Source organism: Lepidochelys olivacea, assembly GCF_965140295.1.
Source record: "Lepidochelys olivacea isolate rLepOli2 genome assembly, chromosome: 3".
Classification (NCBI taxonomy): Eukaryota; Metazoa; Chordata; order Testudines; family Cheloniidae; genus Lepidochelys; species Lepidochelys olivacea.
The window spans coordinates 148,101,086-148,125,516 of NC_140413.1; the positions used below are offsets into that span (position 1 = coordinate 148,101,086).

At 39.8% G+C, this 24,431-nt stretch overlaps 1 protein-coding gene across 10 annotated transcripts in view; it reads left to right on the forward strand.

Annotated features, from left to right (window-relative positions):
• LTBP1 (latent transforming growth factor beta binding protein 1) overlaps positions 1-24,431 on the forward strand; it is a 377,380-nt gene that overhangs the window by 172,577 nt on the left and 180,372 nt on the right. For all 10 annotated transcript variants that reach the window (XM_084625002.1, XM_084624994.1, XM_084624997.1 and 7 more), the window contains 3 exons: positions 4,294-4,518; positions 9,841-10,118; positions 22,362-22,464. In XM_084625002.1, coding sequence (XP_084481128.1) covers positions 4,294-4,518; positions 9,841-10,118; positions 22,362-22,464 — 606 coding nt within the window. The remainder of the gene's footprint in view (positions 1-4,293; positions 4,519-9,840; positions 10,119-22,361; positions 22,465-24,431) is intronic.

Genomic DNA, 24,431 nt, shown 5'->3' on the forward strand with positions numbered 1-24,431 from the left:
GTTTCCCTGGATCACTTTTATATAATGGATCTCCTACCTGATTCTGGGAAATAAATCTTCATACCTCCCAGTGAAGTCAATGGCAGCTATGGGTTCTCAGCACCTCTCCAGACCAGGCCTTAGGTTTGTACATGAGTTGGATTTGATTTCCCATGAGAGAGACTCAGAATTCTGAATGGGACGTTTGTGGTTTTATAGAAATTCCAGAGTTGGGATGGTCTAGACACTTTCAGGTTCGGGACAAAATTTCTAAAAACAGGTGCCCAAACTTAGGCTCTGAAGCCTCTATTTAGCCACCTAAATAGTTGGTGTGATTTTCAAAACTACTGAGCAACCAGGTCTCACTGCCATCAATTATGTAAGTGGAGTTTGGGTTAATTATAGATTCATAGATACTAAGGTCAGAAGGGACCATTATGATCATCTAGTCTGACCTCCTGCACAACGCAGGCCACAGAATTTCACCTACCCACTCCTGCGAAAAACCTCTCACCTATGTCTGAGCTATTGAAGTCCTCAAATCGTGGTTTAAAGATTTCAAGGAGCAGAGAATCCTCCAGCAAGTGACCTGTGCCCCATGCTACAGAGGAAGGCGAAAAACCTCCAGGGCCTCTTCGAATCTGCCCTGGAGGAAAATTCCTTCCGGACCCCAAATATGGCGATCAGCTAAACCCTGAACATGCGGGCAAGATTCACCTGCCAGATACTACAGAAAATTCTTTCCTGGGTAACTCAGATCCCACCCCATCTAACATCCCATCACAGGCCATTAAGCCTATTTACCTTGCATATTTAATTACCAAAACCATGTTATCCCATCATACCATCTCCTCCATAAACTTATCGAGTTTAATCTTAAAGCCAGACAGATCTTTTGCCCCCACTGCTTCCCTTGGAAGGCTATTCCAAAACTTCACTCCTCTGATGGTTAGAAACCTTCGTTTAATTTCAAGTCTAAACTTCCTGGTGGCCAGTTTATATCCATTTGTTCTTGTGTCCACATTGGTACTGAGCTTAACTAATTCCTCTCCCTCTCCGGTATTTATCCCTCTGATATATTTATAGAGAGCAATCATATCTCCCCTCAACCTTCTTTTAGTTAGGCTAAACAAGCCAAGCTCCTTGAGTCTCCTTTCATAAGACAAATTTTCCATTCCTCGGATCATCCTAGTAGCCCTTCTCTGTACCTGTTCCAGTTTGAATTCATCCTTCTTAAACATGGGAGACCAGAACTGCACACAGTATTCCAGGTGAGGTCTCACCAGTGCCTTGTATAACGATACTAAAAACCTCCTTATCCCTACTGGAAATACCTCTCCTGATGCATCCCAAGACCGCATTAGCTTTTTTCACAGCCATATCACATTGGCGGCCCATAATCATCCTATGATCAACCAATACTCCAAGGTCCTTCTCCTCCTCCGTTACTTCTAATTGATGCGTCCCGAGCTTATAACTAAAATTCTTGTTATTAATCCCTAAATGCATAACCTTACACTTCTCTCTATTAAATTTCATCCTATTACTATTACTCCAGTTTACAAGTTCATCCAGATCCTCCTGTATGATATCCCGGTCCTTCTCTAAATTGGCAATACCTCCCAGCTTTGTATTATCCACAAACTTTATTATGAACCCCAGCAACACAATTATGCTGAATATATTAATCCACATTACTTTAAAGTTGAAATATGGTAATAAAAGTATCTGTATCCTACCTTTGAGAGGGTATTTTTATGATTATTGTTTATACTTGATTATTGTCCTGAGTATCCTGCACTTTGTTTTAACTGATGTTGTCTTGCACCGTTCATTCTTTAGCCTGATTTGGAAATATCATTTTGTGAATACCAAGAAAAGGAAAATAGAAGTTGTTAGATGAATTTATTGCAATATGACAATGCTGCTTGTAACCTTAGTACTTTAGTTTGCCTTTTAAAAGCCTATGTAAGTGGAGGAACCCAACAATTTAAGATGTGAGTGTGAGTCCAGAATCGGCTCTCCGTTACACTAATCTCAATCTAGAATAGCTCAATTGACTTCAGAGGAGTTACCATAGATTTACTCTGGTTTAACTGAAAGCTGAATTTGCCCCATTATTTCATTACGTAAAGAGACAGAACTGACAAGAATGACAGGTTTCTTATGGCTTAGGAGCTCCTCAGAGAGAATACCAGTTCTCACTTTCTAGTTTCCCAGAATGCCTCTCTGCTGATGCAGCCTTACAGAGAATTGTATTTGGAATTTTTCACTGTACTCCCTTGTGATCTAAAACCAATATCACATTAACATTGCACACACTGCTTCATTGTTGCAAAATATTTTCAGAACAGTTACTACTTATGCAAGAACTCAAACATGTTTCTATTTTAGGCCCCAATCCTGCAAAGGGATCAGAACATACAGAAACCTGGGGTCCCTCTGATGTCATGCTATTGCACTAGAAGTGTTAATTTTTGGCTGCTCACAGAGAAGCTGATTTTTTTAAGAAATGCCAAAAACCTTTAAGAGGAAAAGCCTTTTTTTTTTTTTTTTTCCAAATTAGAGACAGTTTTGTGTGTTTCAGTCACTGCTCAAATCAGAAACATTTCTCCTTTCTTTGAAATGACTACTTTTTCTGTAAAGAGAGCTGTTTTTTCCAGCTAAACCACAACAACAGTTCACTGGTACACACCATAAGGCATGGGTTAAAGCAATCAGTATTCTGAAAGCTGCTAGATCTTTTTATGCTCATTTATAGTGCTACAGTTTTAGTCCTTTTATAATCAGTTCCTATAAAATGAAAACGAGATAAGCAGACAACAGTTATTAAAAATATATTTGTATACTAGAATGGAAAAACATTTTAGGTCGTTTACGTTTGTATGTAGATATAGTAATACCTATCTAATGATTAGACAAACAAGTTTCAAATCCTGTCAATATTATGTGGTTATACTTCCGCTAAGAGCCAATCCAATTGCTTATTTTTCCAGTGCTTTTTATACTCCAAATGAATTACGCAGCTCAGTTGGAACTCCTGAGACTTCTAAAATCGCCTGCTTTGTCTTGTTACAACACACAACATGCACATTCTTTTTCCGATACTGGCCTTTTATAGTAGCTGTAAGATAGCAATATGCAGTGGTTGTCAAAAGATTACACCACTTGGATTAGTAGGGACAATGTACACATACAACTTGCCACTTTCTGTAGCTTCCAAATTACCTTGTAATTCAATACAATCAAACAGTATAAGTCTAACAAAATATCAAGTTGTAAAAAGAAAAATTATGGCTTACAAGTGAATGCTATATTATCTCTCCAAGAATCTTATACTTATGTAAAAAGAATAACACAAATGGCTTTAGCTTATCGTGAGCAACATCATTTTGTATTTTCTGCTTGATTTAGTTTCTGAAAGTTTTTACAATACAGCTAAACTATAGTAGATTCTAAAACATTCTGCTCTATTTTTAGAATGGAATGAACCTCAGATATAAAAGACCATTTATTGTTAAATATTCACTTTTATGGCTTGGAGATTTAATTTTGCACTTAATATTCGTATTTTCTATGTTTGATAATTTCTGATAAATTATATAGACATGAAAGTACAAGTTGGCACAGAAATAATCAGCCATAGGTAGGTGTTTATGTAGGTGCTAAAATATTTTTATAACGTGGAACTTATGTTTCTGAGATTATTGGAATAAAACTAGTTGGCATTTTAATTATCCTAATGGATAGTTATAAATATTGGCTCATGTCAGAAAAAAATACATATATAAAGCTACCCTGAATAGGAGACAAATTTTCAAAGAACAACCAGAGCACTGAGGGAAATGAGAAATTCACCCCCAGCATTGTCTGATCTGACAGGGTTTTATCCCTTTCTCCAAAGGGGACACAGGCCTCAGGGTTTTCAGAAAGAGCTAGATTTTCCAGGAAGTAGTACCCACACACAGGGGTTTACACAAGGGATGCTTCTAAACATAGCATTCTTTTTGTCATATGGTGAAATATAATCAAGTAGGGAAGAAATACACACACTGTGCTTGATGTGAAGCGAGCCAAACACGTGAACTACACAGAGGTAATAAGCAGGGTGCTTGGCCGTGCCACTAAGCACGTAAAAACCTGTCTCAAATGGACAGCATTCCACAAATGTCAGAAGAAGGAAGGCCCAGATCTCTCCCTTCTCTACTGCTATGAGTAGCACCATGATGTATATTCAGATAATGCTAAAAAAATAATGGCAGCTGAAGAGAAATTAACAACATCTCTGTATTTTTCTGGTTTTTTGCCTTTCAGTTATTTGTCATCTTCCGTGCATGAATGGTGGCCAGTGCAGTTCTAGAGATAAATGCCAGTGCCCTCCTAATTATACTGGTAAACTCTGTCAAATCCCAGCGAAGAATGCCAATACTCCAAAACTTTACCATCAACCACAGCAGGCAAGCAAGACCATTGGATCACATGTCATCCACTCTACGCATACTTTACCACTGACTATGCCTGGACAGCAAGGAGTAAAAGGTAACTTTTTTCCTCTCATGGATGCTTTTCCCTTTGGAGCTAGTTTTACTTTCGAATTGTGGCTATCAGACCAGTAATGATAATGAAATCTGTCTACACAGTTTGAATCTAGATACCACAGCTTGACTCCAGAGCCTACCCGAATGATTGGAAGTTATTTTCCTTAGATGGTTGGAATAATAAGAAACACAATATTATTGAAATGAGTTTGATAAGGTAATTTTACTTTAATTCATGGTAGAATTTAGTCCAGATCACAGAATTAAAAAGGGTGCCACGTTCTTTGGTATAACAAAGTTCCCTCTTATCAGATGCATAGCCAGATTTCACATGGGGAAGGACAGAAGACACTGTTCCAGAACGCAGTCTGTAATTTACCTGTGACTGTTAAAATGGCAAGCTATTAAGTTCCCACTAGTGTGGGTCAGAGTGTGGTTGCCTTCCAACATAATTAACTTGATTTTAAAATGAAAACAGAATTCATGTTTACCCTTACAATTTGCCTCTCATTCTCAGTGAACTGTTGTATGCAGAGGTTTGTTTTTTGTTTGTGATCCTTTTAACTTACAGAGACCAGCATATGGAACATAAATATCCCTTCAGGAGTTAGAGAGTATTTCAGTTAAATACAACAATATTTCCAGTAAGGTTGATGAAATCACAGATAAGGTGCTACTGCTATCTAAACACTGAAAAGTATTTATTTAAAAACAAGAAGAATCTGAGAAGAAAATCAGTAATCTTGCCCTAACTAAGAGATCAGACTCACTTTCTAACTAGCCTGCTAACTACAACTGACATGTTGAAGATGCTTGACATTGTTTGATAAAAAATGAACTCAAAGGATTATTTATCAGTCTGTTTCATCCATGTTTGTTTCTGTTTTTGTGGAGAGTCCCACAATTAAATTCCACAGTTCAGTAATTTAACACTAATTTTTTGTTTATTTGAATAACCAACCTGATTTTGACTGTAGTTGGTAATATACAGCCAACTTTTCCATGTGGTTGCAACTGAATTCATACATTTTAAAAATAATTTTCTGTTGGGATTAGATGTTCACAGTTACTTTCTGAATCGCTTTGCTAAAAACAAACCCAGGTTAATTGTATCTTTATGGCAGGCATAATCTAACTTAATAACTCTATTATCGAAACAGGCAATAGCTGTGTAAGAAATACAAGTAGGCATCTACTAGGAAACATTAGAATTAGAAGTTTCTCTTAAGCTCCATCTCCATTTTTCAGTAAATCAGACTCTGCGAGACTGCTACCCAATCTATTGGAAAACAGGTTATTTTACCAGTGTGGAAATTCTAGACCTTATCTTGTGCTACCAAAATTACTTTGAACTTTTCTTTTAAACAAGAGGATCAAACTGCCATATACTTAATGTGACTGAGGCTTATTACTGTGAGCATTCCATTAGAGGTTAAGATATCCTGTATGAAATGGTGACCCATAAAGAAAAATAGCTCTTTTTATGTTTGGCCATAGTCATCCTTCAGATTTAATGTACAAGTCACTAGCTTGAAAAGTACAGCAAATTTCTTACTCGTGATGAATTTTCCTACCCCTTTGGAAGGAAGCTCCCCATCAAGGTCATCACCAGTCGCATTGCCTTTGCCTGCCATTTCCATGTCCAAGTGAGGACATCGACCAATGGGGAGAGGAATGCTCCTTTTCTGGATAAGAGGATGAAAATATATCATCCGTAAGAGATTGGCAGAAAGCAAAGTTTAAGACTGCAGCTAGACAGGAATCGAAGACCTGGAGACAGAGGGTCTTGGGGATAAACATTACCTGGGAGGAAGCACTTTCATCTTGATTTGTCACAGTCTTGAATTGGCTGAACATCCCTAGCAGAGCTAGATGGACTTATAGAAGCCAGCAAGGCACCTAAGTCAACATCTGCCTGCTGAGAACTATTGAGTCAGAAAGAAACCACAATACTAGCCTGAAAGGAGTGTTCACTCGCAATGTATTCATGTAAGTGAACCAGTTTTGTTTGCCAGAAATAGCCATGTTGTGTTGTCTTCCTTATGTAGTGCAAAATGATATTAAAATAATTAGAGCATGGGTTGTAGCCCACGAAAGCTTATGCTCTAATAAATTTGTTAGTCTCTAAGGTGCCACAAGTACTCCTGTTCCTTTTGCGGATACAGACTAACACGGCTGCTACTCTGAAACCTGTTATTAAAATAATTGTATCAATTCCTAGTCAAAAGATTTTTCTTCTGGCAACATTTTCCCCTTTCCCTGTGTGCCTTGACTACAACAGACCTCTTATGGCATTAAGAAGTTATGACTATCTGTTACCAAGTGGGGAATTAAAAACCAGTAAAGCCATGGAGGCATACTTGCTGGGTTCCCATCAGGGTGGATTTGATTTAAATTACTAGTCAGGAAGACTTGATTTAATAATGGATTTCTACATAAAAGTGCATTCTTGTTGGTTATTACCAACCTGAAGATCCTGCGTGTTCAGACATGTTCCTTTCATCATAATCAACGCAGCTTCCTCCTGAGAAGGAACACTTCTCGTGATGATGTTACATTCGGGCAACCAGGCCTTACATTTCTTTGTTGCACTGTTTGCATTTTGCACGCATGCTTGTCTTACCCACACGTAGACGAACTTCATTAAAATATTCCCAAACTGGGTCTCTTTTACGGCCTGCTGCCATTATAGATTTTCCCTTCTAGTGAGAGAATGGTATGGTAGATCTCAAATCAATGAAGGCTACACTCAGAAAGACCTCAAGACTTCTGGAATATGCTGCTCAAACAGTTTCACTTTTGTTTCTACTGCCTGTCCCTCCCTTCTCACATTTATCTCCAGACTTATTCTCCTTGTCCATATCTATCCCGCCCCCAACAATCTTCTATTCATTGAACTTTTTGAAACTTTGCACTTTTAGAGAGAGGTAAGGGATTGACTCTGTATACACAAATTTGCAGAGAGACAATATGGTTGAGGTCTGTTATTTTTCACCTCTCTATTATTTATTTATTTTAAAACATTTTTGCTATTAACAAGCATGTTGTCTCTGGAAACACAAATCCACAGTTTGAGAACTGCAAAACTAAGCATCTCTGATAGTATCTTCTAGACTGAGCCCTGAGTCCCATTGGGTAGATAGAAAGATTAACCTAAATAATCATTATCCAGAAGCCCCTGGATCCCCATAAGATTGGGTTCCTAATCCATGAACTATTGGAACTCATTTATAAAACTTTTCCTAAACATTACATGAATATATTGTCTCATACTATAGAATTAGAATTTATAATCCCTATTCCATGATGAGATATCTTTGAGCTATAATGTATCTTAATTAAAACTATCTTTAGATAGGTTTTTTTCCTCAAAAAGCATTTTATCAAAAAATCCAATTTAAATTTAAAAAAATCTGATTTTTTTTTTTAATCACTGATTTTTATCCACCCTGGTTCCCATCAGCTAATTCCTGGGAACTCTGCCTACCCTAAAGCTGTGGCTTCTCAGACTTAAAAAGAAAGCAGTGCAATAACTGAAACGACAAGGCTGCTTCTTTTAAGTAAGATAGACTGGTTACACTGAAAATGCCTGTCATAGGGTACTCTAGAGAAAAAGAGGTGGAAAAGCAAACATAATTTCATTTAAAAAAAAACAAAAACCCAGACTAAACTAACTAAGCCTTGTGGGAATTAAAGAGTTTTAGCAAAGACACATTTAACCATCAAGAAGAGCTGCTGCATCTGCTGGAGACAGGAAAACAGCTAAGTAGGATCAGCTAACATCGTTTGTAGAGACAGCAGTGTTACAAGACTTTTGCGTGCTCTTGACTCCTTGTCTGGCTGGCCTTAGGAGTGCATTAGAGGAAAGTCATTTAACAGATGCTGAAAATATCATCCCAGATACAAAGACTAAATATTGAATTCTAATTGTACTATGGCAACTTAAAAAGTAAGTGTGTTTTTTTCCAAATTTTGTGTTGAACTGCATGTATCAAATGCTTTTATTTAATAACCCAAATGGACGTAAGGCTCATAAACAGTCCTGAAATTGTTTTCTTGGAAACACAAAATTTAGAGGTGAGAAAATACTTAATACCTACCTACAACATAACTATATTTCATTTGAGAATATTGTTTATACTTTCCAGCTTTCCTGTGTATAATACATGAGAACTGTTTTACTTTACACTATATTGTATCCAGTCTTCAGTAGGTCATTCACCACAACATTCATTCACCACAGCATTTAGCCTATCATCACCAGTGGTTGCAGGGTTTAGCATGGGTGGCACACAGAGATGGTTATTTCTTCTTCTCCTTCTCTTCCCCATGGAAAACTTTGGAGTTTTGCAAGAGAGAGTATCCCTCCCCTCATTAGGCTAAGCCCCTTTGATGCTCCTAAGTAATTGTAAGAGTATTCACCTTCTTTGATTTTTAACTTGTAAAATGTAAGGAGATGAGTCTATTCTTAGAGAGTTACTCTAACTGTGAATTCTTAAAGTGGATTTAAGATTGGATTTAAAGGTACACCAAGATTTTATAAAAATAATATTTAAAATAGGTTAAGAACCCAAATCAATAATGGGTTTGGGATTGTGAGACTGGTTTAATATCCATGTAATTCCATTGATTTTAACAGAGTTACTCTTGGTTCACATTGGAATAAGCGAGTGGAAATTCTGAACCTATGTGCACAGACTTAAAACTACAACTCCATTCAAAAACCAAGTATTTGAAAAGTAGTCCCTCCTTATTTGACATATCCTTAATTCAGAGTTCAATGAAGGGAGTGGTTTTTTTTTAGATATTTGGGAGGTCATCAATGGTTTCATGGGCAAATTCAGGACTTGGCTAGTATACCAAGATGAAATGATGAACTCTGAAGCTTTCTCTATGTTCCAAAGAGAGAGAATGGATTTAAAAAATAGAACAAAATTTACTATGTATCCAAAAATAACATCGTAGAGTTTGAATTCTGGGACTTAGAATGGGAATTTTTTTTACACAGTCTGACCACAAATATTAATGTCACACCAGCCAGCTGGACACCTACCTTATACTGTAGTTTTTAATATTGTTTTCTATAGAGTCTTACTTTTCTGTACAAAGAGTTTGAATTCTCTTCCATTCTAAACCACACACTCTACATTTTAACTTTTTTCTATATTTCGGCTTTATGTATATTTTTTTTCATTTTTTTGGATGTCATATATAAATTTGAATTAAAACATTAATACTAAAGAACTGTTGAAGATGTTGGGTATTTTGGTTTAACATCTGTTCTCGCTGCTTTTTTCTTTGTTTATTCTTCCAATTATTTTAGTGAAGTTCCCCCCTAACGTAGTGAATATCCATGTGAAACATCCCCCTGAGGCCTCAGTACAGTTCCATCAAGTTTCAAGAATTGACAGCACATCAGCAGGACAGAAAGTGAAAGTACCCCAGCCAGGACATCCCCAGGTCTCTTATCAAGGTGTTCCATATCACAAGACCCAGAAAGGATATTCTACTTACCCACATCAGCAACCCATTCCTCATGTGTTTCCTGTTTCTGCTAAAACTCAGCTTGGGCGCTGCTTTCAGGAGACTATTGGGACACAGGTAAGAAATATTTGCAAACATTTTTTGAGATGGGAAGCTTTAAAGCAGTATTATACAACACTGAAAAATGTTCCATTGATCAGCAAAGAACGCCTCAACATTCTTTTTTTCCAAAAGAGATTTCACTTCACACTTCCTGTAGAGCTTTGTTTTGCAAAACAGTGCTAATTGTTCACACCTCCTGCTCTTTTCTGAGTGAGCGCCTTCTCCTGCTGCATACCAGCGTCCTTGAAATACGGCTTTCAGGCAGGGCCGGATTAACCTTTTGTGGGCCCAGCGCCAAACATATTTGTGGGCCCTCATGGAGGCAGTGGAGCATGGCGCGGGGAGGTCTTTCTTCTCCCTCTTCCTCCAGCTAGTTCTGTAGTTCAGCCACAAGTTGGTGTTTGTGCTTAACCTTACTTGATGTTTAGTTTGTAAGGTGCACTAAGATTTAAAGTTTGAGAGCTGTGTATTTTACATCACAGGGCCATGCACTCGGGTGATCGGAAACATTTCACAAAATGTGTTGATAAGAAAGTGTCAGTGCAAGAAAGAAATTTGCTTATCTTGGTGGAACAAGTCATCCATTTGCTGTATATCCATGCTGCATCTGCCACTCCAGATCTCAGACAGATCCATGTCTGACTTTGTTTTTAGCAGATCTTTCTGCTTACCGCTGTGGGCAACTAAACTGGATTATGCCTTGGCAGAAGCCTTTGCAGTGAATGCTTCTCCAACAAAAGAAGGCGGGGGAGGGTGCAGGACAAAATACAGTTTTTTACTTACTTCTGGGCAAAGAAAGTGAAGGTGCAGACACTGTAGAAGCTGAGGTAGAAAAAAGATTTGAAGAAAAATGAGTGTCATTAGTTTGGGCCTATTTAGCACTACTCATTTTAAGGACCACTCTAAGTTTAGCTTAGAGAAGGGCATATGGACCAAATTCATTTTATATTTATTCACACTATCATGATATACAGTATAAGGAGGACAAACATGCCCTACATTATTGTCTGATTATCAGATTTACTCCTCTGTTAACATGGTTTATTTCTAAGTGCCAGAAATAATATAGGAAGGTGCAGGCCTGGAGCATAGGCGACACTTCTCAGACAGTTTAGGGGTATGCTATACTTGTAGAAATGCTATGTTTGTACTGGGGTATGTGTTTTTCGTTTGCCATCATTGCATATTTTATGTTTACAAATTAGGGCCGTATTCTGTCTGTAGTAGTTGGAGTGGAAGGCATAACGAGTCCACTTGAGGCCTGCATAAGGGCCAGATAGAATTACAGGCAACAGAGCACAGGAATTTGTTCCTCCCTCTTCTTTTTGTGGTGTACAGTGAGGGGAAGAGATGGTACATACCAGTGCTATGGTGTCTTATTTACCAGCCAATGGAGGTTAGCTCTTAGATTGGTGTAGCTGCTCGCACCCTCACCCTACATGACTGGGTGCTCCACAAGGCATTCTGCTTGTCTGAGACATATTCTTCTCAAAAAGAAAAGGAGTACGTGTGGCACCTTAGAGACTAACAAATTTATTAGAGCATAAGCTTTCATGAGCTACAGCTCACTTTGTCAGATGCATACAGTGGAAAATATAGTGGGGAGATTTTATATACACAGAGAACATGAAACAATGGGTGTTACCATACACACTGTAACAAGAGTGATCAGGAAAGGTGAGCTATCACCAGCAGGAGAGCTGCGGGGGGAGGAGGAGGGGGTGTGGGGAATACAGACTAACATGGCTGCTACTCTGAAACCTGCCATATTCTTCTCAGTACTCCCCGTGGTCAGGAGCAGTACCTCTCTGCACTACCCCTGCACGTGGGCAGTGCCTCCCAATTTATACTGAGATATGTTCCTGTTTCTCCCAAACTTTATTAATCCTTTTAGTGCCAACTTTGGGAAAAAGGCCTAATGCAGCCTGAGAGAACCTTTTTGTTTTGAAGAATTTAATTTATAGCTGGAATTGTAGAGCCCAACTTTCAAAGGAGCCAAAAGCAGACACTAGGACCTAACATAAATTTGTTAGGGTCAGACAGGTCTGTAATCTAAAAGGAGCCATTTATTTTTTATTTATTCAATATTTGCTTTGGTAAATGTGATAGGGCCTCTCTATATGTCCCTGGAGGTTTCCAAACTGAGTTTTCTTTATTAATACTAGCATGTAATAAGTCCTCAGTTAAAATACTTGAGTCTGCGCTGGATAATTTCTGTATTCTTGCTTTGCTTAACAATTGTCAGCGTTTGTGTATTTTCTTGCAGAGTGGCTTTGCATAGTTCGCTTTAGTACTCTAAAAAACTTTATTCATTATTCTGAGATCAGGGGTGATTTTACTGTCTGCAAAAGAGACGGAAGAAATGTATGTGTGGTCCCTTCTAGGCAAATCAACCAAGTTAGTGTAGGATCTTCCTTATCTTTCCATTTCTATTCTCTGCTTTTAGCACGGGTAAAAAGTGTTCTATTAATCTGATTTATAAAATTACTATTTTAAGTAAACTGTCTTGAATCTCAGAGCTGTACTGGGGGACTTGTCTTGTGTGTGAAGTTAGGCTACACAAACAAGACAACATAAGAGTCTAAGTGTGCAACATAAGAGTCTCATTTTAGATAGAATTTATTCAGAGTTACCTGAATTTGTCCAAACTTTTTCACATCTCTCTCCTTCTTTCCTTCTGATTGTGTCTAAACTGATCCTGATCTTCCCTCTTTCCTTGTTGAATATAATCAGATGATCTCCCAGGCATAGGCCAGTGATTCTTGTCACTCTGTTTTTTTCCCACCCCTCCCATGGTTCTCCCCCCTCCCCAACACATTCCTGCTCACCTTACCTTTTTTGGTATTTCTTTCATGGATCTCAGTTACAAGTAGCAGTCTTCACGAGGCCTGGGCTAGCTGCTGTAGTCAAATCCCAATTACTCTGGCCTTACCCAGGCCAGAGATACCCAGAATGTATTTTACACATTTAAGCCCAGAGCGTGCAATATTGGAACATGCAGTTGGCCCAACCCCAACCCAGACTGCCAAACCCGCCTGGTGCCTAACCACCTAGAGCCTACAAAGGACTATAAGCAAAGGCAGAGGCCCTCATAGGGGTCAGAGAAAAGAGATGAGCCGGTGCGGGAGAGAATAAAAAATGATGACAGCCCCCAGGATTCAGAGTGATATATTTTTAGGTATATATTGTTTTGTTGTGTATTTTTGTGTCCTGATCATTGGGAAGAGGAGACAAAGGTGGGCTGATGGGCACCTGTAGAAATAGGATTATTATTATAATATTTTAAAACTTGGGTATAGAGAAAGAGTTTAGTTTCTGGCTAGCTCTTACTTTTTCAAAGTCAGTTCACTCATCCCCACTGCCTTTAATTTTTTCAGAATGGAACCCCGAGTCAGTATTTTTTCTGGAAGATTTCATAGTATTCGTTCCATTAGAGGTCCTTAGTACTATCTCAAAAAGAAACATTTCTTGTTGCCAAATACTTTATCAGCATCAGAAACATTGTTGCACATATGTCAGAAACTAACAGTAATTCATCTGTAGTCCAGACACTGCTAGTTCCATGTCATAAAGAGTATTGGTCAAATCAATACCTGTTCTTGAATCTTTCTGGAAGCCAAGAGTCTGTCAGCTTAGAGCATTGGTCCACTCAGTCCTATTTATAAACCAAGCAAACAAGTAACATTGTTTCATTTCTTTAACTCCGTCTCACCGCCTCCACTGCTTTTCATTTTAATTCTAATAATATGTCTTTACTGTGACACAGAATATCGTGTTATTTCCCAAAATAATTTTATTGTGTCAGTGACGCACACAAAGTTTGTACTGCTAATGTGAATCCTATTAATGTTACCTATGATTAATGTGCATTTAAATTGTTATGGAACATTTCAGTGTAGACGGAATATATATTCACACAGGTGCCTATGATTTGTCAAGATTTATGTATAGATTTCTCTCATATGCCACTTTAAATCTTTATGAGAGATATTTCTAATATTGCTACAAATGCTGATATTTAAATAAGTATGTTCTAGTTTTAAGGCTTTTGTCTAAAAAAAATAGCTATCCCAAAATTGATTTGATTTCTTTCCAGTTAAATGTAAATAAAGAAGAATTATTATTCACAATATAAATAAAAAACAATGTTAAGAAGCACGAAGGAGAAGTTGGCTGTTGTGTATTTGACTAAACCAGGGGAATTCCCATATCTTCTCTGATTAATAAGTTGTAGTCTAGCCTTTTGAACAGGATTTTTTGAATGTAGATTTTTACATAAATCACAGCCATTCAGTTTCTGGTGGGCTGCTCTGTGACTTAAAAAACCCAACAAAGTCCACACAACACACTCCAAACTACAACAACAAAACAAACTGTTTTCCTGTTTAAAGGAAAATATGTAGTTGAAACAACTTAGCAGGCTGAATGTATTCTGCAACAAATTCAAGCACATGACAGTGCTTTTGGATCTGCCCTGGTTATCTGTTAAGTATGGTGTGGAATTTATAGTGTTTGTTTTGACTTATAAGCCTTCAGCTGCAGATCTGAAAGTCTGTCCCTGTTTGCATACCATGCTGCTGTATGCAGTGTTGTTGTATACAAGTCAGTCCCAGGATATTAGGGAGACAAGGTGGGTGAGGTAATATCTTTTATTGGATCAACTTCTGCAGGTGAGAGAAACAAGCTTTTGAGCTTACCCAGAGCTTTTCTTCAGGTCTGGGAAACTTACGGAGGCCAGGTCTACACTACAGACCTATACTGGTATAACTACGTCACTCAGAGGTTTGAAAAATCCTCGCTCCTGAGTGATGTAGTTATACTGATTTAACCCCCCCATGTAGAACTTCTTCCGTCATCATAGTTTGTGCTTTTTGGGGATGAGGATTAACTATGCCGACAAGAGAAGGGTTGGCATAGTAGGGTTTTCACCATAGCACTACAGCGATGCAGCTGCAGCATTGTACATGAAGACAAGCCATCAGACTGTCACAGCAAAATACAAGATGGAACAGATTGTTTAGCATAAGTAGTTCAAATGTATTTCAAGGAACCATTCAAGGTGAAGTGGTCCATTGACCTCCTTTCAGTCATAGGGAGGGGAGGAAAGGGAAGGAGGGGTGGAAAGCGGATGGTGGGAGGGTTGTTAGTGGGTTATAAATTGTTGTAATAAACCATAAGTCCAGTGTCTCTATTCAGTCCATGAGTTTTAGTGTCTAGCAAAGATGTGAATTTAAGCTCCCAGGCTTGTTGTTTGAAAGTGTTGTGCAGGTTTCCTTTGAGGATGAGGACTGATGGGTCAGATATAGGGAGTGGTTGCTTTGTGAAGAGTGTTCACCCACAGGTGATGTGGTGTTTTTGTCTTTGATCATTTTCCTGTGTGAGTTCATTCAAGAACGAGTGATTGTCTGGTTTCACCCAGGTAGTTACTATTGGGGCATTTAGTGCACTGGAGGCAGTACACCACCATGTGTAGGACCCATGGATCTGCTATAGTTGAGATCAGCAAGGGTGCTTGAGTTGGAGTTCTTACTGTATTAATCTACTGGATCATTGCATTTTTAAAATTAAGAGGCATATAGAGGAAAGGATGTGTACATAAATGAAAATAAATAAAAAATAATCTTACTGAAGACTTCATTGGGAATTATAAGTTATCGTCAATTTTCAACATGACCAATGTTTTCTCAAGGGAGTACTGAATTATTTAAATTATTATTATGACTGAAGAAAGTAAACGTGTACTTGATAAATATCCCAAAGAAATTACTTTATGGAAGCATTTTAATAAACCATTTTTTTTCAGAAGTGATTTCATATGAGATGTATGTATTTAGGACTGAGGTGGCCCCCATCTTTTAAGTATTGGACTTAGAGAAGTATAGAATAAACAGACTGTGGCAGTTAGAAAAGTTTATAAGTTGGCAAAGTTCAGAGGATGGGTTGTGACACAGGCCCTGTCCCTGCAAAAACTTATGCATATGCTTAACTCTATTCAAATTAGTAGTCCCATTGACCTTGGGCATAAAAAAAAGCATATGCATAAGTATTTGTAGAAACTGGACTTGAGTCACTAACATGTTTTTCCCAACTGCAAGTATTAAATAAAGCACAAAACAGATCTGTTTGTGATCAGGGCAGCAAAGTACAGTAAAAGCTGTTTTATCAGGTATGTTGGGGGAAAGAGGGGGACAGGTAAAATGCCAGTTAATTAAGTGGGAGGGAGTTTGGGTGTGGGAGGGGATACGGGTCTGGGCGTTGGGGCTCGCAAGGGGTAGTGGGGCATGGGCTCTGGGAGGGAGTTTGGGTGTGGGAGGGAGCTTGGGCCACGGGAGGAGGTGCGGGGTGCTGGATCCGGCCAGATGTTCACCTTGGGTGGCTCCCCGCAAGCGGCGACCTATCCTGGTTGCTCCTAGGCGGAGGCATGGCCAGCAGCTCTGCGTGCTGCTGCCGCCCCACCCCAAGCGCTGGCTCTGCAACTCCCATTGGCTGGGAACTGTAGCAAGTGGGAGCTGCGAGGCTGGCATCTGCAGGCAGAGGCAGTGCGCAGAGCCGCCTGCCGCACCTCCGCCTAGGAGCAGCTGAGATAGATTGCCACTTGCACAGAGCTGCCTGAGGTAAGTGGCCCATGGATCTGGCACCCCACAGCCCCTCCCACACCCCATCTCCCTCCCAGAGCCCACGCTCCACACTCCCTCCCATGCCCCACAACCTGCCGGCCCCACGCCAACCAGACTATTAAACCAGATGTTCAGTGAAGATTAGAAATGCTGGTTTATATACCTTTCTGGTCGGTGAAGTGCCGGATAAAACAGCTTTTAATGTATATTGATAGTTATTAGTGAATAAACTAATCCATTCATAGTGCTTTCATGTAAATGATGTATGATATGGTTGTAGATGTATCAGGGATTAATATGGAAACATGGCCTTAGTAATGTGCCATTTTGTCAAACATTAAGATAGCTTGTTTATTAAGCAACATAAATGACCATACTGTACTTCAGATTTTACAGACATTTCCTATGGAAGTGAAAGAATATAGGTTTTCATTGCTCAACAGTTATAGCAAATACCTGCCATATTGTAATTTGACAAATTCTTTTTAAAAAAAAGTAAAGTAAAATCAGATGTTTCACACATTAGTACTTTTTCTTTTTTCAGAGCACTTTTAAAAACTTTTTTTCTTGCAAGTAGTCTTAAAAATACCAACTCATAATAGAAAATAGTTGTCTGGAATTCCTTGAGGCTCATGGTTTGGCTTCAGAAGCTTTTAAACAAATAGACTGTCAGAAAATCAGTGTGGATCCATTTACAGGATATAATGCTTCATCCACAATAGATTCTTTGCAAAATCAATACCCTGAAATATCAGAGGATTAAAGATGTATCAGATACCAAAAACACCAAACACTGTTTTAATTACTCAAATAAAAGAAAGCTGGATAATTTTTACTTGCCTGTAAAGAATGTTCTGCTTAAGCCAAAACAAATTCTTTACAAGTCCTTTTAGAAAGTCTGGAAGTATTTAAGTTTCTCTCTACTCTTCTTATGAGACAATGCCTGTTACTGAGCCAGTGTTATATTGGATGATGATATTCTTTTTAACAACCTGTCATTCAGATAGCCAGTATGTTGTTTGGTCATTATATCAGTAATATGATTCAGTAAATTTGGGGTCTATTAGTCTGATGTCCATTTGGGGGAAAGAAAGGTATAATAGCCCAATGTCTATGCCCATTGAAAAGTTTTCAGAATGCTTGACAGTGTATCTGTTCACTCTGGAGTATTTGCTATTGTGGTATGTGAAAGATAAGTCTTTAAGCTGAATCCTGAAATCATTAGTTATTCCTCAGGCTGAGCGCCCATGGATTTCAGCCAGGATCAATCAGTTAGTATCACTTTATTAATGGTGATACTGTGACTTATTAGTAACAGCCCACAAAAGGGTGTTGCAAAGGGGGCACATGGCAGTAGGAGGCATCCTGATGATTTCAAACAGAATAATTGTGATTGTTGTGGGACTTCTTGCCAGATTGGGATCTCTACTATGCTTTAACAGGAGCTCCATTTATTCCTTGGTGTACTGGTTCAGCTGTGCTGGGGAGGCAGAGGCGGGTGTGGTCTTGCCATCTCTCTAGTTCTTTTGGGGAATTTGTCACTGGCAGCAGCACCCAACTCATGCAAAGACTAGGATTGTGGCTGAAATGCACACAGGGAAACAAAGTGATGTGGCTCTTGCAACCTCTGTGCACCAGCAGAATCTAAACTAACAGTGGGAATACTGTGCACTTTCTTTAATTATGCAAAGTATAAGTGATATAAAAAAATTAAAGATACACATGTATAAATGTTAAAAAGTGTTGGTCTTAAAGCATAATGAAAGTTGATGCCCCATTAATGGAATCTATTCAAAGCACAGTGTGCACGTTAAAGGCTTGCAACTTAAATTAGGGCTAGATTTATGTAGCAGAGCTGCACTGAAAGCAGTGACAGATGGGGAATTTCTGGGGTCTCCCCAGGGCAGTCACCCACCTATTGTTTGTGTCTCAGAACCTGAGATAGAGAGGGTTAAAGAATTATCTGTTGGGGAGCAGGGTGAGACTTCTAGGGAGGGTGAGGCTCCAATCCAAGTTTTCGCCCCACTGAAATGGAGCTTCACTCCTGTGAGACTCAGACTGTGAAAGAGGAGAGCCTTTCTGGAAAGTGTGGCTGGCTGGGAAACCGGGCATGCGGTGCCATGAGTGTTGGAAGGATCTGAAGCACTATGTTGGAGGAAACAGGAACATCAGAGCTCATAAACCAGAGTACACGCCTGCCTACTTTAGAAGCTCTGCATGGCTACCACCTTCCCCTGCTGCCTATGTCCTAAATGCAGGGTGGGAAACCTTCTTTCTGTCACGAGCCATTGACCCACAGAAAAAAATCAATCACGGGCCACTCACCCACCCGGGTGTGGGGGGAGGAGGCACAGAGGTTCGGGGCTTCCCCCCAAGGGGGGCGCTGCAGGCTGGATGAAATTAACCAATGGGCCAGATCCAGCCCTTGGGCCATAGGTTCCCCACCCGTGTCCTAAATCATGCAAATCTGGAGCACCATTTATATGGAGCTGAGGAGCCCCACATGGCAGATGCCTTCCCTTGATGTCAGTTCCTAAAGTGGCTGGATGCTAATCAAATTACCACTGATTCTTCAAGCTTCAATTCATCATAGATGTGATAGGAGCAAGATCTTAAATTGTTGGCAGTATTTATTGATAGGATTGTAAACCACAGTTGCCAGATGACTCAGAATTTGGAATCTTTATTCTTGCTCATGGTTTTTATATGGAAATTTGAAACCATTATGACCACTGAGATCATGATCTTCAGTACAGTACAAATGCTACAGCACCACACCTAAACTAAGAGTGAGCTTTACATTTTATTTTTTAATCCTTATGTTTTGTTGATTTGTTTGGGTTTTTTCTTTCTTCAGTTTAATGTGGTTAAATGATATATTTCATATTTGGGGGGGGGGGGGGGGAAACAACCAACAAACAAAACAAAAGCTGCTTCTGAAGTATTGCCTGTGCACGATGCACACTGTTGGGATGTCTTTTTGATGCCGCAGGAGATTGGATCCTTCTAGAAAAACTGTGCCTATTAGGTGCCACATACGTACCCCTCATGGCACCAAATGCTCACTGTCTGAGGTCATAAGGGGAGGTGCAGTCTCAACCACCTTGATTCCTCCCACTAAAGCTCAGAGACCAGAAAAGTAGTGGAACTGAGGAAGAAGGGAAAGGCAGGAGGTGGGGGAGAAGAATATAAGTATAAATATGCATAGGAAATATTCACAAAGAAGTCCAGTTACTAGTAAGCAACTGTTTTGAGTTTTGCGAGAGTAGTGCAGTCTCCAGGAAGTCAGGCTGAACAGATCTAGTTGAACAGGAACACTGCCCTTCCAAACAGTGTGTTAGACTGGGATGCCAGGTCAAGGGAGTAGTGCTGTATTCAGGTGTGAATAGAAGGCCTTGTAAATGTTTAGGGCTGCACTAGAAGGAAATATTATGAAAGCTGTCTAGTTGAGTGAGCTCTAAGAGTTGGGGCAATTCGGACTAAGATGTAGCAAGTTTCAGTACATAATTTTATCCTCTCAGAGAGGCATTGTGGAGAGATGGCATTTCCCCCCACCCCCAGCCTACCGGACCCCTTGGTATGTCACAAAAACTCTAACCCTATTTAAATAAAAGCTTAATCCCTTTTAACATGTACGGTTAAGTCTGATATCCCCAGGATTGCATGTGGCTTTGTGGGGGAAAGACCTGGGGTGAAATCCTGGCCCCGTTAAAGTGAATCGGAGTTTATTTTATTCCTGTCTTTCAACTGACAAATTTTAAAGTCTGTTTCCTCCAGTGCAGAGGTGCTGGAACATTTTTAGTAGTGGAAAGCCAGCACCCTTACCCCTGTCCCCCCCTCCGCCCCCCCGAACTGAGGCGGGGAGGAGGGCTGTGTCTCCTGGAGGGGGAAACCGGACTGGGGAAAGGGGGCTGAGGCCACAGCTGGGGGTGAGTTTGGGGGCAGGAGCGGAGCCCTGGACAGGGACCGGCAGCTGGGACCCCACGTGCGGGGCCAAGCTGTGGGGCCGAGTGGGGGGCCCCGGGAGCAGGGGGCCGGGCACAGGGCCAGTGGCCGGGGAGCAGGGCAGGCAACTGGGGCCTTAGAAGCAGAGCACGGGGTCGGGAGTGGGACCCTGGCCACGGGCCCCGGGCACAGGTCCAGCGGCCAGGGAGTGGGGCCAGTGGCCAGGACCCAAGCCCCAGGTGGGGGGTTGAGGAGCGGAGTGCGGGCAGAGGGCTGGGAGCAGGGCGTAGGCGTGGGAAGCACCACCAGGCTCTATGTGTGGAGCCAGTGGCTGGGGAGCAGGGCACAGGGCCAGCCCCCGGAACCCAAGGTGGGGAGTGGAACCCTGGGGACAGGGACAGCTGCTCCACATAAAACCTGGGGGTGCTGCAGAACCCCTTGCACCCCTACTTCCCGTGCCTATGCTTCAGCGGCAGATGTAATCTAGTTACTGAGTACAATAGATGCACAAACTAGGAGAATAGTCATTAAAGAGACTAGGGCTGCAGTATTTCTCCAGGCATTCTTCTAGCAGGTTATGGTGTTTTAGGGCCCCATTCTCCCATCTAGACTGAAAGCACTGAGAAGAGAAAATCTCCAGTTTTCTATAGTGACATTTCTAAGTAGCTCCACAATTCTTAACTTTTGGGCTGTTCTGTTGGTGTGGAACTCACCTATTTTAGCTTGAAGAGATGGCTCAGGGTGGCACAGGTTCCATGTTGCAGAATTGTTTTACACCTAATTGATACTCTTCAGGTACACAGCAGGTGTACACATCTTTCTGTATCCATTCTCTAGACAGAAAATCCATTTTACTTGCCTTTGCCTTGCAAAATGAAAAATATCAACCATCAAGGAGGTACATTTAAGCTTGGCAATTGTTAAAGTGTTAACATATTTACTAATATAGGGTACTAATGTAGGATCCTGTTTTCCTTATTCGAGACAAAACACCATTTGAAATAAATGAGATTGTTGCCTCAGTAAGCACTGCAAGAGTGGGCCAATTGCTTACATGATTAAAGAGTCACAAGTAAAAATAGATAGGCATCACTTACCTTTTTTGCCCAATGGTCTTACTTATGTTAAATTCTCTTTCAGTTTACAAATACTAGACTCTTTCAATATAATTTTACAATTTCAGTAACCAGTCATAAACATTAGGTACAACTTGTGGTAATATGGGTATTTGTATTTTAAAAATGAAATAGGAAATGACATTTAAAAATCATGATAATACTTTCTTGTCCCTTTCTTTAAAAGAATAATGGGAAAGGTATTTGAGATGATTTATATACCTTTTGAAAAAGTGCAGGGGCAGATTTTTATAAAGCAAAATTTAAGGAGTTACTGCCAATGAAGAATTACTAGCTTGGAAATATACTCACTCTTTCAGTGACTGGTTTTTGTTCTGAAAGTTGAAGGGGAAAAAATACTGAAACAAAATGTTTTAAAACTGAACCTGCTCACCCCCACAAAGAGGACTAGCTCAAGGCCAGTGCACTATTTAAGTTCCACTGAGGGCTTCAATGAGTCTTCAGTGGGCCTCTGCAGATGGGTGAGTTTTACCCAAGATGATTATGTAATATAGCAGTGTTCTAGAGGGGAGCATCTTACAGTAACACTAACCTGAATATTCTTTACTTAATTATTCCAGTGTGGTAAAGCGCTCCCTGGCCTATCAAAGCAAGAAGACTGCTGTGGAACTGTGGGTACTTCCTGGGGCTTTAACAAATGTCACAAATGTCCCAAGAAGCCATGTAAGTGTGATTTCATTATTGTTTTCTGCATCAGTTCACTTATTTGTGCTCTAAATACCTTTTCTTTAAGAGAAATGCTAACACTATATTTCAAAAGAACCGTATTATTTGATATAAGAAAGGTGATAGAAGGCACACTCTGAGCTTCAGTGACAATGAAATGGGTTTTTTTATTTTTCTCCTTCTCTGACGGAGCTAGTGATGCTTCATTGTGTTTCCTCCATGTAGGGAGATAATGATATTGAATCATCTTGCATAACCTAGCTGGACTTATTTTTTTAAAGTTTGCACAAAAATGTTAAATTATAGAGGCACCAGTTCCTACTTAGAGAAAATGCAATGACATCTTGAGACCTTGAATGAACTTTGAGTTTTAATGCCAAAGCTTTTCAGGCTCTAAAATATCAGTTACATTTTAAACTCTGTTGTTCGAATGCTGTCTATACAATTAGGGTGCCATGAAGACTTTCCCAATATTTTTGCTACAGCTTGACAGAATAATGTAAAATAGTGAAAAATAGCTATTAAATGATTCTCATGAAAGGTAAACCTAATCTATTGAAACGTTTCATAACTTTAATAATAAATAATTATACCTAGTTCTGAAATGGCTTTGGGGAGGAAAGACCTGGGGTGAAATCCTGGCCCCATTAAAGTCCATGGGAGTTTATTTTATCCCTGTCTCTAAGCACTTTACAATAGATCTCTAAGCACTTTACAAAGAAGGTATCCTTATCTCTATTTGGAGATGGGAAAACTGACACAAAGAGAGGCCAAAGTGACTTGCCCAAGGTCATCCAGCTGGCTGGTGGCAATGCAGGGAATAAAATGCTGGTCTCATGAGTCCCAGTCCAATACTATATTCCCTAGGCCACACTCCTTTCCCAATTATCAACATGGGATGCTTAACACAAGGAAATATATTAATTGTTTTGTATGGTGTAGCATATCTTTATCCATGAATTTAGGGATGCATTTTTATTTAAAATTTCTCAAAGGAAAAAATCGTGTCTCAAATTGTGATTGGCCCTTTCACGGGCAGCACAAAGGCTCTGCGGCAGTAGTTTTGTCAGGAGTCTTTTACAGCCCAGAAGGGGAATCTGCAAAAGTAATTACTGACTCAGTCTGGCCCATTGATTTGTGAGGTAGTGTATTTTGTGTCCCAGAGTCCCCTAATCTTATGATTTGCTTCCACATAAGGCACTCATTGGGTGTCTTTAAGAACATAAGATCGGCCATAATGGGTCAGTCCAAAGGTCCGTCTAGCCCAGTATCCTGTCTTCTGACAGTGGCCCAATGACAGGTGCCCCAGAGGGAATGAACAGAACAGGTAATCATCAAGTGATCCATGCCCCGTCATCCATTCTGGCAACCAGAGGCTAGGGACACCATCCCTGCTCATCCTGGCTAATAGCCATTGATGGACCTATTCTCCATGAACTTATCTAGTTCTTTTTTGAAAACTGTTATAGTCTTGGCCTTCACAACATCCTCTGGCCAAGAGTTCCACAGGCTGACTGTGTGTTGTGTGAAAAAATCTGAAACCTGTTCCTTTAGTTTGTTTTATAACTGCTGCCTATTGATTTGATTTGGTGACCCCTAGTTTTTGTGTTATAAGAAGGAATAAATAACACTTCCTTATTTACTTTCAAGGATATGTGCCAAATTGTGCTTCATAGTTGCATCAAAGACTTAAATTTCTGTAGAACAAATTTTTCCAAAGAATAAATGTAACAGTTTATAATGGGATTTTATAAAAAATATACTGTACATATCTGAGGATCTGTATTGCACCAGATATTCTTATATTTTGATGATGAAGATAAGAATTTTTCAGTGGTTGAGAAGACTAGACATAACCACGTAGTATGTAGGATTAAAGAATTTACCATTGAAAACAGAGATAAAGAGCCTGGAGCAAATATGTAAAAATAGAATAGCAGATATGAAATACTAATATTTAAGGC